Raw genomic sequence first — 12948 nt, 5'->3', positions numbered from 1 at the left:
ACTGTGCAACAGAGAGGCAAAGAGTACAATTATTTTATAGGGCTTGAGCTGATGAAGTTCTGACACTTACTTTACTTAGTGTGAAGGTACTTGCTGTCTTCTTGTAATAATAATAAATGACAACAGCAACAATAATAATAAAACAAGGTTTTAAAACTATTAAGAATGGTATTTTCATTTGTATCTTATAATAATTGCAATGCATAAAAAAATTGGAGGTAAGATAGTTGATGCCTGTGACTCAGGCAGGAGGGGGGTGCGGCTTCCTCTGGCAATTGTGAGGTGATTGAGAGGCTGGTTATAAGAGGCCTCTAGGGAGCATGGCAAACAGAGGCATGGCAGTTTGTGCGGCAGTTTGCACAGGCAGGGCAAGCAGGCAGGGTTGCAGGTTTACCCTGATTGTAAGGTTTGCTGTCAGTTGATTTCAGTGTTTCTGTTGGTTGGGTAGTTTTGGGGTTTCTGCATGTAATGGTTTCTACACTGTCCAAAAGTGTAGTTAGTACAAGTGCATGTAACCAAATGGGACCCTCCAAAAAGGATGAGTCTGTACAGACCCATTCCTGTGCGGAGTGTTTCAGCTTATCAGTGTTCTCAGGGGGTGTTGAGAAGGAAACCTGCCTGCGGTGTGAACAGGTGAATGATCTCCTTTCAATGGTGACTGAACTTAGAGAGGAAGTTGAAAGACTAAGGAGTATCAGGGAAAGTGAAAGGGAAATAGATTGGTGGAGCTCAGCCCTCCTGTCCATGAGGGAGGCCCACCAAGAGCCAGAGGGCTCCTATGCCTCCCATTGTCAGGCAATAGAAGGACACCTGGTGGAGGAAGGGGAGTGGGAATGGGTCCCTGCTTGGGGAGGTAATAATAAAAATTCCTCCAGACCACCATCCCCTAGCCAGGTGCCACTTCAGAACAGGTATGAGCTCCTGGATCTAGAGATGATTTAGAAGAAAATTATGATTCATCTGTCAGACAGATCACCACCTCTAACATCAAAAAGAAAAGAAAGGTAGTCATAGTGGGTGACTCCCTTCTGAGGGGAGCAGAGGGCCCCATATGCCGACCAGACCCATCCCACAGGGAGGTCTGCTGCCTCCCTGGGGCCCGGGTATGAGACATTACTGAGAGACTTCCTGGGCTGATTCAGCCCTCTGATTATGACCCTCTGCTGATATTCTAGGCTGGCAGTGATGAGATTGAAAAGAGGAGTATCAGAACAATTAAAAGGGATTTTAGGGCACTGGGTCAGATGATTGATAGGACAGGGGAACAGGTAGTCTTTTCCTCAGTCCCTTTAGTGGCTGAGAAGAACGATGAAAGGAATAGGAGAACTCATATTATCAACAAATGGCTCAGCCTGGAAAAGCTGGCAGCCCACGCTTGGACAGGAGCACTCTTTGCTGGGTTAGGAACTGGCTGGATGGCCGGGCCCAGAGAGTGCTGGTGAACAGTGCTGCATCCAGCTGGCAGCCAGTGACCAGTGGTGTCCCCCAGGGGTCTGTGCTGGGGCCTGTTTTATTCAATATCTTCATTGATGACATGGATGAGGGGATTGAGTCTTTCATTAGTAAATTTGCAGATGACACTAAGCTGGGAGCTTAGGCTAGGATCTGTTGGAAAGTAGGAAGGCTCTGCAAAGAGACCTGGAATGGTTGGATGGATGAGCAGAGTCCAATGGGATGAAGTTTAGTAAGTCCAAGTGCTGAGTCCTGCATTTTGGCCACAAAAAACCCCTGCAATGTTATAGGCTGGGGATGGTGTGGCTGGACAGTGCCTAGGCAGAGAAGGACCTGTGCGTTCTGGTTGATAACTGACTGAACATGAGCCAGCAGAGTGCCCTGGTGGCCAAGAAGGCCAACAGCAGGAATTCCTGGCCTGGATCAGGAATGGTGTGTCCAGCAGGAGCAGGGAAGTCATTCTTCCCCTGTCCTGGGCACTGGTGAGGCCACACCTCGAGTGCTGTGTCCAGTTCTGGCCCCTCAGTTCAGGAAGGACATTGAGACCCTTGAGCACATCCAGAGGAGGCAGCAAGGCTGGTGAGGGGCTGGGAACACAAACCCTGTGAGGAATGGCTGAGGGAGCTGGGGGTGTTTAGCCTGGAGAAAAGGAGACTCAGAGGTGACCTAATCACTCTCCACAACTTCCTGAGAGGTGGCTGTAGTCAGGTGGGGGTCGGTCTTTTTCTCTGGGCAACAACTGACAGAATGAGAGGACGGTCTCAAGATGTGCCAAGGAAAATATAGGTTGGATATTAGGAAGAAGTTTTTCACAGAGAGAGTAATAAAGTACTGGAATAGCCTGCCTGGGGAAATGGTGGAGTCACCATCCCTGGATGTGTTTAAAAAACACTGGATGTGGCACTCAGTGCCATGGTTTAGTTGAGGTGTTAGGGCATGGGTTGGACTCGATGATCTTGAAGGTCTCTTCCAACCGACTGATTCTGTGATTCTATTTATCTTATGCTGACAACATCATCTCCATTTCAATCATCTGTTTGAAACATCAGCTCTGGTTTACAATCCTTTGGACTGACGTTTTCTTTCACAATTTTTCCTTATGATGTTTTAAATCCGTTTATAGACTTTTATTTAGCAATTAATTCCATACTTCAGTAGCAACACTTCAGTTTATTTTTTATTGTATGCAAAGCAGCTACACTAGATGTTTCCTATACGTTGTAATGAAAAGCAGTGAGCAATAACTCCCTATTCACTCTGACCATCCCAATCAGATGTCTGATTACATGGACATCTATCAAAATCACCTGTAGTCATCTCTTTTCTATAACAGGAAGACTTAGACTACTTTCCTTTCTCTGCAAAGTAAATATCTGATTATTTTTGATGATTCCAATTTCCCTGTCCCCCCAGGTTCCGTTAAAACCTTGCTAAGACTGAATTTCTTGTAGTATGCTAATTTTAAAATGTCTGCAGACTATGTGCTAGTTGTGTGATGCCACATTGTTTTATTCTCTATTTCCACTCTGCTGTAAATACCTCATGTACCTTTTTCACTGCTGTGAAGAAATGAGATGAGTGTTTCAGAGTGCTGTTCACAGTTACTTCAAATATTGAGTCAGGAATGGGGGACCACTAATTTCAAGACAATTAATTCTGTCTACAGTCTAGATTGTCATGGCATTTGCATTGCTTCATATTTATTGACTGTAGATATTAGCTGGCACTTCATTACTCCCTTGTTTATTGACAATCTTTTGCAACTCTTCACTACCTTGAGCAAAATGGAAATTTTGAAGCCTTGGCATCTCTGTCACTTGTTTATCGACATCTTTTGCAACTCTTCCCTACCTTGAGTAGAGTTGAAATGTTGAAACTTGCCATCTCACCTCACTTATAGAAGTTTTCTGAAAATAAGCATCAAATAGGTTATCTGCAGAGGTAACCAAGGAATACATACTGACAACATACATTCAAAGTAGAAACTTATCAGTAGTTTTCTTATTTTAACTCAGAAATTGATCATCATTTTTCTGCAAATCCAGTGTTCTGCCAGCCAGCTGCCCTCATCAGTGTTTGATGGTGTGACTTAAAGTACACCAGCAGAAATGCAAGACGCGACTTGCCACATTTATTTCCCAGTTGACTAAGTAAGTCTATTCTTTCTTATAGTTTCTGCCAGTATGACAGATATAGAAGTAAGATGTAATGGCCTGTAGATCCCTAGATAGCTTTTTGAAGCCCTTTTTGAAAACTTGTTCTCATTTTCTTTCCTACTCTCTTCAGGATTCAAGCAACAGGTTTTATATCATAAAGTTGGTAATGACTCACTCTAGACTCCTTGGGTGAAACCCTTTGCTATGAAAATTCATTACTCTCATATTTTGCTCTAATTTTTTTTCCAGCAATGTGCCTATTTAAGACTAGTGGACACAAATATAAAGAAAACATTTAGATTTTATCAGTATTAATGTCAATGCTCATTTTTATATGCCAGATTTCTATCAGCCTTATGGAGTCAAGTGTAGGATTCCAGTTTCTGATATGTTTGAAAATATTTTTATTGCATAATTTTATGCTTAGAGCAATTAACTATTCAAAAATCTTCACTGCCTGACTGATTAGATATGATTTCAAATATAACTTACTATAGTTTATATTCTTTCCATTGTCTATGGGTACAATTTTCAATTTTCTGACAAAAAAAGGCTTCTAACTTTTTATGGTGATTTTACTCTGCTTCTATAGCTATGACACTATAAAGCAGCAATATCAGACATGACTACACCCCAACCGCCCCCACCCCAAAGATCGTATCAAAACTTGTGGTCTTTTCCAATTATATAAAGAATTTCCAAATGCTTGTGGCATTCTACTTCTCAATACATTTATATGATTCAAATTCAAATGTCTGCCTTTCATCCAAAAGTTAACACCAGTTCAACCTGTACTTTAACAAAAATCAGACACAAACTTGAGAATTTCCAAGGTGAAATTAATTTCTCCAAAACCACATAGAGTCAGAATTTATATGCATTAGGTAAACAAATTCAAGAAAGAAATAGAAGGGAGGTAGATCACTTTTCTTTTTAAGGTCTTGAAAGAACATTTGGCCTTGCCATAAGGATCCTTATAATTCAGCTTATCCAGCAGATCCCAGTGACAGGCAATCAGAATGTCAGCTACTGTGGAAGAAAAGTAACTTGTAGTTTTTATCTTGACGCCTTTTAGAATTCTAACATCTAATGTAATTTTGTGCTGTTCAGGGACAGTAATTACACAGAAAAAAAATAATATATGCATACTAATGAGGTAACATAACAAGAGCTGTGCCCTTCACAGATGCAATCCAAGGAGTACAGCACGGAAGCAGGCACACGTAGTAAGAACAACAGAAAAAATGTGTCAGAACTTGAAGCATAGTAACTGTGGGTATGTTTTGTACACACTATAGTGTCGCTGCAGGCTTGTTATTTATATGAAGTTTCCTCATGGAAATAGAACGCAGACTGAACAACAGCCTATGTTCAGCTGAGCTGTTTGACCATGTACCTTCAGCCAACTGTATTTCTAAGCATACCAGATGATAAACATGTAGGACTAGTACCCTATGTTTTGACAAAAGGGACATTCAGATACATACATAAGAGTCAATACATAGAAGTGATCAAAAGCAATCTATTATTTATGTTATTGATTAGATTTATAACAACTACAATTGGGGAAACCAAATGAATAGACTTACAGTTATTATACAGAAGTGTATTTTGAGACATAAAACTCATTATACACCACTTAAAGTCGGCAACCTAATTTAAAGTCATTTCCATAAGGATTTTTAAAAGTGAGAAACAGCGAAGCCTTGAAAATTGAAACATGAACTATTTCACATATGAAACTAATTTCATAGGCAAGTAATACGGGAAAAAACCAAACACATAACCCAAGGAAAAGAAAAATCTAAGAAGGCCATGCCACTTTGCTGTCCTTCTGTATCTTGAAGTTCTGGTCGTTGTAGTCTTCAGGGAATACATTTCAGACAGCGACTTTCTAGTTGAAATTAATCCTGTGTCATGGAGCCTTACTAAGGAAGCTCTCTACACAAGGTAAATGCACAAATAAAGAGCTCACATTAATGACAGATAATATGAACAAACAGCTCTAGTTTATCATTTTTTTTCATAAATCCAGCTCAAACAAAACCTGTTTTCTCCATCCAATACCTCAATTCAATTTATTCTAACCTCTATGACCTATACAGTGAAAACTCTCCCTAATGTACAGTCATCCCTCCTGCCTTGCCTCTCCCTTCTGAGGAGCTTATAACCGCCCATTGCAGAACTCCAGTCATGGAAGTCATCCCACCACGTCTCCATGATGGCTGCTCCATCACAGCTTTGCTGCTGGACCACAGTTTCCAGCTTCTCTTGTAACACCATACCTGTGCATTGGTGTAGATGCACTTCAGCTGGGAAATGTGAGTATTCAGAGGAGTTCTACATTTTCTGACGATATTTCAATATTCGGCAGTCACAATTTACCTTGACTACTACCATGATACTTAAAAGGCTGGAGACTCAGGTACAGGGACTGATTGATACAGAATTGTGAATAACCTCTTAAACATAAATCAGTCTCTTATAAACCCAGCTCACCCGCCGCCCCCTGCCCCCCCCCCCCCCCAAAAAAAAAAAAAGTACTTTGGAGTATTTGCAAAGGAGAATGCAAGATTCATCCAAAAGGCAATGAAACGAAATTATAACCTCTGCTGAGAGCAGCTCCTTGGAGATATGAATACATGCCTGTCCACACACCAAGGACTATTGATGCATCTTAAATTAAATTGCCAGAGGAGTTGTCTTTGTCTCTTATAAATCAGGATGTTTATGCAGCTTTCCATTCCAAGGTGCCTTCATGATTTTCTCTAACCTGTTACACTGTTAGACCTAATCCTACCTGAAGAGTCAGCAATACTCACAATCCACTATTTTAATTCTTAATTTACTTGTATGGCCATCCTGTACCACCATAGAGAGACTCTGAACTGGAATGAAATCCATTTCTGTAAAGAGTGAAATCTGACTGCAAATCCAGGATCAATATTTCAGTGACTTCCTATTTGGAGGCAGTAAAAAGAGATTTCAGGGCTCACAGACCTTTTCATGACCTTTGCCTTTAGGCAGAAAATCCTTAGGAGTTACATGTTCAATTTTGAAAACTACTTCGCAGCCAACAATAAGTATTTCACCATGAGTCAACTGCTAACACATTCAGATAAGCACAGCTAACAAGAATATCTCTAGAAAAAAAGCCTTGTTATTGCCAGCAAAGGTTACATTAGCACTGTCTATTGCAAACCAATGCAATCTTGTTCTTCCTCAAATGCTGGGCAGAAAAACCCTGATCTGTCTGGGTGCAGCCCAAAGGAAAAAAAAAGCTAAATGTCTGCATTCATATGATTTCAAACCCAAAGTAATCATTAAAATATCCTGCTGGTATGTAGGAGCTTTTAGTGGATCTAATTTAGCACTCCTTTACCGATTCCTACCCTTGGCACTTTTGACTGCTATGGGTCCCAGGGGATTATTAGTCTCTGTTGAGAGGCAAACTGCTGTTCAGTTGAAGTCAGGTGGTGCTCTGAGCCTCCATCATCACACATTTCCACTATATATATACTTATATATATGTATATATTTCTAAAGAAAGGATAAAACATATTTTAATAATTTTCCTCTTCTACAGAAAAAAAAATTACTTCTAATAAGATCACATTCAAAGGAAGAGTTCTGAAATGAGATTACGGTCAAAGGAAAGAGAGAGCTATAGTTTCTCACTCCAGTCCCCCACCTACCCTCATATGGACAATTTCTGCAGGTCACTCTTGAAAAAGAGGATTGGACATGTTTATCATCCAGGAACTTTGTGGTTCACCCTCACGGCTCAGGCATTTTTCTTCCTGTGGGGAGGCCCAAAATATAGTGCTACTTCTGGATGAATAACAAAGGGTGCCAAAAATTTTACTGCCATCTAATTATTAATGTTTCTGTCAATCAAAACATTAAAATTAAAGAGCAAACACTAGGTAAATAAAAGCCTAGATATGAAGATCCCCTTAAAATTAATAATATATATTTGTGCCATTTCAGATATACTAGTATAATTTTATCAGACTTCAAATGCTAATGAGAAAGCGCTCTTCTTCACAGCTCCTGTGTCCTATATGCAATCCCTGCTCTGTTATCTCAGAAAACTCTGAGTATCTGAAATGGTATTACAAATCTACAAGTGAGTAAAATTCAGAATTCAGCATGTCAGACTGTCTGACTATTTTTCAGAAGTGACCAGGGTCACGTGCTGTCATTTCAGGCCAGTACTTAGACAAAGAGGAAAATTTTATCTTCCTACCCTTAAGTCTGGAAAACACCTTGTTGAGGCAATCTCTATTCTATTTCTCCCAAATAAACGATGTCTGTTTCTTTACCCAACAGATTCATTGGGAGGGAAAAGGTGAATACTGAAAGGGGACAATCCTTAGTTTACAAATAAAAATGTGCTCTTTGCCTTTTGAACGTCACTAAACTATCATTGCAAAAGAGTTGAAGAGTAATGAAACAAATTTCAATTATCCATTTTTAACCAGCCAATCACCCTTTCCCTGTCATGATTGAAAGATTTTTACATCAAATCCATTCAATTCTTAAAACATTCAGTATTTCAGTCAATTAAACATTCTAAAAATAGTATATAAGCTAAAATTAAAGATGTCCGAATCATTTATTGTTGTGTAGAGTGGCTAAGTTACAGAAGTTGCAAGGGAATCTTGGGAAAATTTCCACACTAGCACCAGGCAAAAATGAAATGTGCAAGAATAGATGAAACAGAAAATGTAGAGACATTGCAAATAACAGAAAAATTAGATGCATTAATTGTTATGACCCCACTCCTAATCTCATGTAACTATTTACACAACAAGTTAAAAAAAATAATTGGGAATCAAGAAGAAAAAAGCCTACCTCATATAATTGCATTATAGTCAGTCATGTCCTGCTAGCCATATTCTTAGATGCCAACCAAGCTAATGAAGGTACTGTGCTTACCAGAAACACTAAGTTACCAGGATCCCCCTGCCTCCTAATTGTCCAAGCAGTAATCAATAAAATTTCATCTAACATATAGTAAATATCAGCAGACCGAAAAATCTTGTGATGGAGCATTAAATGTGAACATAATTTCTCTTGTAAATATGCAGATACCAATATGGGTGAAAAAAGCTTATGCTCCAGGCCCGTAATTTTTAAATACAGGTTAGTACAGCTATTCAGGTAGTAGTTGTGCAATTTTCTACTTCAGAAACATAATATTTTGTCTAAAAAAAGGGTTTTTTTTTAAATTGTCCAGCTGTGAGTGAGTTTCCATTTGGAAAGCTTAATTCAGATGCAAAATGGCATTTCAGTACAGTAGAAAATCAGGCATCTCAGGAAAGAAATAGCCTTGCTATCAGGACACCTTTTTTGAAAGTTGTTTCACACAATTCTAACCACTATGCTCCTGAATATACAAGTGATTGGTGAATTAAAGATTTTTCTCCCTCTCTCTCTCCTTCTTGTTTCGTACGTTTTTGTTTCCAAACTCTCCATTTCTTCAGCTGAATAGATTTTTATTGCCATTTTGTATGAAAATATGTGGAAAGTGCATAAAGATAGCTTATAACACTGATGCACTAAAAAAATGTAATACTTTTAGTAATACTTGCATGGCAAAACACAGCAGTTTAATCAGATTTAGAGGAACGTTTCTGCCAAAATGTTCTGTCCATTCATTAACCTGTTTTCTTTAAGAGAAAAGAAACAATTATTTGTTGAGGAGTAAGGAGTTTATTCAGTTTCAAATCCAGGGATGATTTTGATGCAAGAATAGAAAATACAGTTTACAAGACAAAGTGATAACACTGTTCACCATCATTCAGGAGAAGTTTTAAATTTTTAAATTTTTAAAAAGTGTAACAAGCATATAGCAAGACTGGGCAAAGTCAAGTAATGACTATTCTGGCTGTATCTGAAAAAAAAAGTTCTGAAGGAAAAGCTCAGTGAACAGGAACTTTCTATAAAAGAGGTAGGCCCTCTCTTGTTTGCATTGGCTCAATTATATTTAACACTGAAACTTAGACACTACTATTCTGAAGGGAAAAAGTGTGTATCACAGTCTACTGAACACTCACTGTTAACCAACAGTTGTGGCCGCCAGCTCTAGAGGGCCACAAATTTCAAAATGCTGCTATTTTGATACAGTTGGATAAACATATTTAGGAAAGCACATCCTTTCAGACCCAGCAGTGTGGATTTTCCCCTGAAACAGAAGTGTAGTTCTTTGTGCCATGTAGACAGAGACTTGTCAGCTGGAAAGACAGCAATGGAGAACTGCAAGAGGATCTGTTTCAGTACTCCAGCCTCTGAATCACATTAGGCAGTAGTCATTTGCTCTAAGCTATGAGCAAGTCATTTTGTGTTCCACCAAGATATAGCTTAGAAGTGAAGCATTAAAAATTAAAAGTATTATGTAGAAAGAAAAAAATATTTTTAAAATCTCCTTGAAAGTGAAACACTCAGTATTGTCTCCCTGCAATCCAAATAATGCATTTGCTTAACTCTATTCTCCCCACATTACGAATCATCATCCTCTAACATCTGAATTGGAGAAATAACCTATATAAATATCTCTGTCCCTAACACCACTTTATTGTGGAATACACTCAGGAGTATCTCCTTTACACAGCAGTAAAGAATAAGAAAAGCTTTAGGTTGCATCCTCCTCCCAAGCCCCCAGGCCCTTTCAAAACCCTGACTAAATAAATATATCCCTTGAAAACAAGCTTTCCATGCTCAAGAGGTACCCCAGAGACTTCTATTGTTAAAAAAATACTTGAGTATTACCATACATAATTAAGAGAAGATGAGAGATATTTCTAGAAAAATCATGTACATAACACATTTAAGATGACAAATATGGAGAGATTAAAAAGAATCCATTGAAATACCTCTGAGGTTCTTGACTTGTGGCTTTGGAAACCGTGTACTCAGAGGTCTTGCTTCCATGTTTCACACACTGGAAATAATACTTGCTAGATTCATAACAGTACTTCTGAAAATGATCATTGAAAACATCATGAGAAGCTCTGGAATAATGGCAGTAGAGGTCTCAGAGAAGAAACATCAGGAAAAGAGGAGGAATGGTAATCAGAGACATAAGAAACTTTTAACAAATAGGCATTTATATTTTCAATAATGTTCCTAAGTATAGAATAAAACATATCTTTCAAATAGGACTAAAAGGTTAAAAACAAATGGAGAATGAAAGGAGACTAAGCTAAAGCACTTAGGTAAAAAAAATGCTTACTGAGGAGTTGCAAATAGTTCTGAAAAAAACAAAAATCTCCTAGGAGAGCTTTTTTTAGAAAAGGGAGGATTACTAAATTTAAAAGACACATGAAAAGCTAGGAGGGTTTGTATGTTAATATGCCCTGACTTAAGATTATTTTTCCACTCTGCTGTATTAAATTAACACTTGTATTGCATTGACTTTAGAAAAAAACTTCAAAGAACAGAAAATCTCAAAGATCAAAGGCTATCATTTCCCAAGTTTACATGCTGCTTCCAAAAATGTGTACCTAGCAAGTTTCAACAGCCTGGTGACAAAATATTTGCACAAAGTCATATTTAATTAAACAGCCAAAGACTGTAATCACCTAATTACAGCACTAACTTTAGTCTTGTGCTGATTCATTGGAAAGGGACTCAGGCAGCAGCCAACAGGGAGAAACTGGCTGTGTCCTGAGAAATGGGAACACTTACTCTATTACTTGTTTCTCTTAGCAAATTAATTTGTAGAGATCAATCACTGCACAAAGTACTTGCTAGCTAGCAAAACCACATGCTCCTAAACAGTCACAGCTGCACTTACATTTAAAAGAACATTCATGTATTTAAAGATTTCATCAGCTGGCTCTTAGAGACATATGAATCTCATTTGTTTTGGTTCACTTTAAGTTCAGTGATCTCTGCTTTATTCATTTTTCTCTCAAGTTTGTTTTGAATTTCAGATATGAACAGCTCAAGCAGGCTATCCTTCCATCCTGTGTGACTTCATCCCATTCTGCCTTGAACTAATCCTCCTGCCTTCATATATGTGGTCTGATTATAGCTACATTCTGTATTCATCTGATTCTTCAGCTGCCTCTCTGCTCTTATAAGGCTCTTTGAATTCCAGAAAAATCAGGGTCAAGTTAAACTGCATATTTTGGACTATTTTACTAAAAGTAATCCAAGTTCTTTTTCATTTGCTTTTACAGTATCTATCACAAAATTTCTGATTCACATGAGCACATAGCATCACCCCTATATTCTCTCTGAGGTTTTTAGTTCAGATTAGATTTATGATGATCCCCTGAACCAAAATTTGATTATGTGATTTCTACAACCAGGCCTCTCAGTGGCAGAGCTCACAGAAAAAATTTTGCACAGCCACAGAGCTGCACTCAAGGGAAGTGCTTCATTAATGTTGCAGATCTCGCAATGAGTCAGCTCACATATGCAAGTTCTATATGAAACCAATCAACAACCTATTTTGTTCTCACAAAATATTTTTCAGGAACATATATTAGTTACAGTGATTTTTACTGCAACATCAGTGAAAGCCTATCAGAATGCTTAGTTCAACAATCAAACACTTGTTACACATTAAATAAAAATTGCAACATTGCTATTTACCAACATATATGTTGTTTTAATTTTATTATAAAATGTAAAGTTTTAGACTACTGCAATTTGTTAATACATAGAATATATCTTTTAATACTGCATCTCAACAGCCAAATACGAACCATGCTGTTCATGTGGGCATTTTTGTCTGAAATGATTTTAATATTTACTTCTCAAAGCAGAGCCACTAACACAGGCTTTTGTCAGGTTGGTTGAACAAAATTATTCCAGTTGTTCACAAAATAAAAAATGTTGTTCAGATGACTACTGTTTGTAGCATGGAGCTGAGGTCATTCTAGACTGTGTTGCCAGCACCATGAAACACAGGGCTCAGGGCTCCTGTGAGTTTTTAAGCCTGTAGCACAGCTGTCATAGGAAACCTGACTAAGTGTTCACCAGTCAGTTGTCAGGAGAAGTCAACAATTTGTTCAAGGTACCTGACACCCTGAGAAGATGAAAGTAATGAAAGAAAATTAAGTGTGCACTTCTGATAGGCTTTTGATGACTCAAGGGCAGAGGGCTTCTCCATCTACACAAGACAGAGAGTGGAAGAAAAATTCAAACTCAAATGTAATTCAGAACTTAAATTTCCCATATTTTTAACAAGGCCTTTCTAAAGGAAGCAGAAAAGCTTGGTTATCTGGCTTGGTTGTAATTGTAACTATGCACACTCTCTCCCATACTGATAAAACTAGAACTGAGAAGCACAGCTGGAGGAATGACGATCCTACACCCCTTACTG

General features: G+C 38.4%; 1 protein-coding gene across 1 annotated transcript; it reads left to right on the top strand.

Annotated features, from left to right (window-relative positions):
* Nucleotides 1-519: 519 nt before the first annotated feature.
* On the top strand, nt 520-2373 carry LOC134564546 (uncharacterized). Its single transcript, XM_063423440.1, is given in 5 exon segments — nt 520-894; nt 1898-2018; nt 2021-2207; nt 2209-2339; nt 2342-2373. Coding segments are annotated over 5 exon segments (846 nt in total).
* Nucleotides 2374-12948: the final 10575 nt, after the last annotated feature.

The sequence above is a fragment of the Prinia subflava genome, chromosome Z (genome assembly GCF_021018805.1).
Source record: "Prinia subflava isolate CZ2003 ecotype Zambia chromosome Z, Cam_Psub_1.2, whole genome shotgun sequence".
NCBI lineage: Eukaryota > Metazoa > Chordata > Aves > Passeriformes > Cisticolidae > Prinia > Prinia subflava.
The sequence above is the reverse complement of the archived record's forward strand: the minus strand, read 5'-3'. Positions and strand labels throughout refer to the sequence as shown.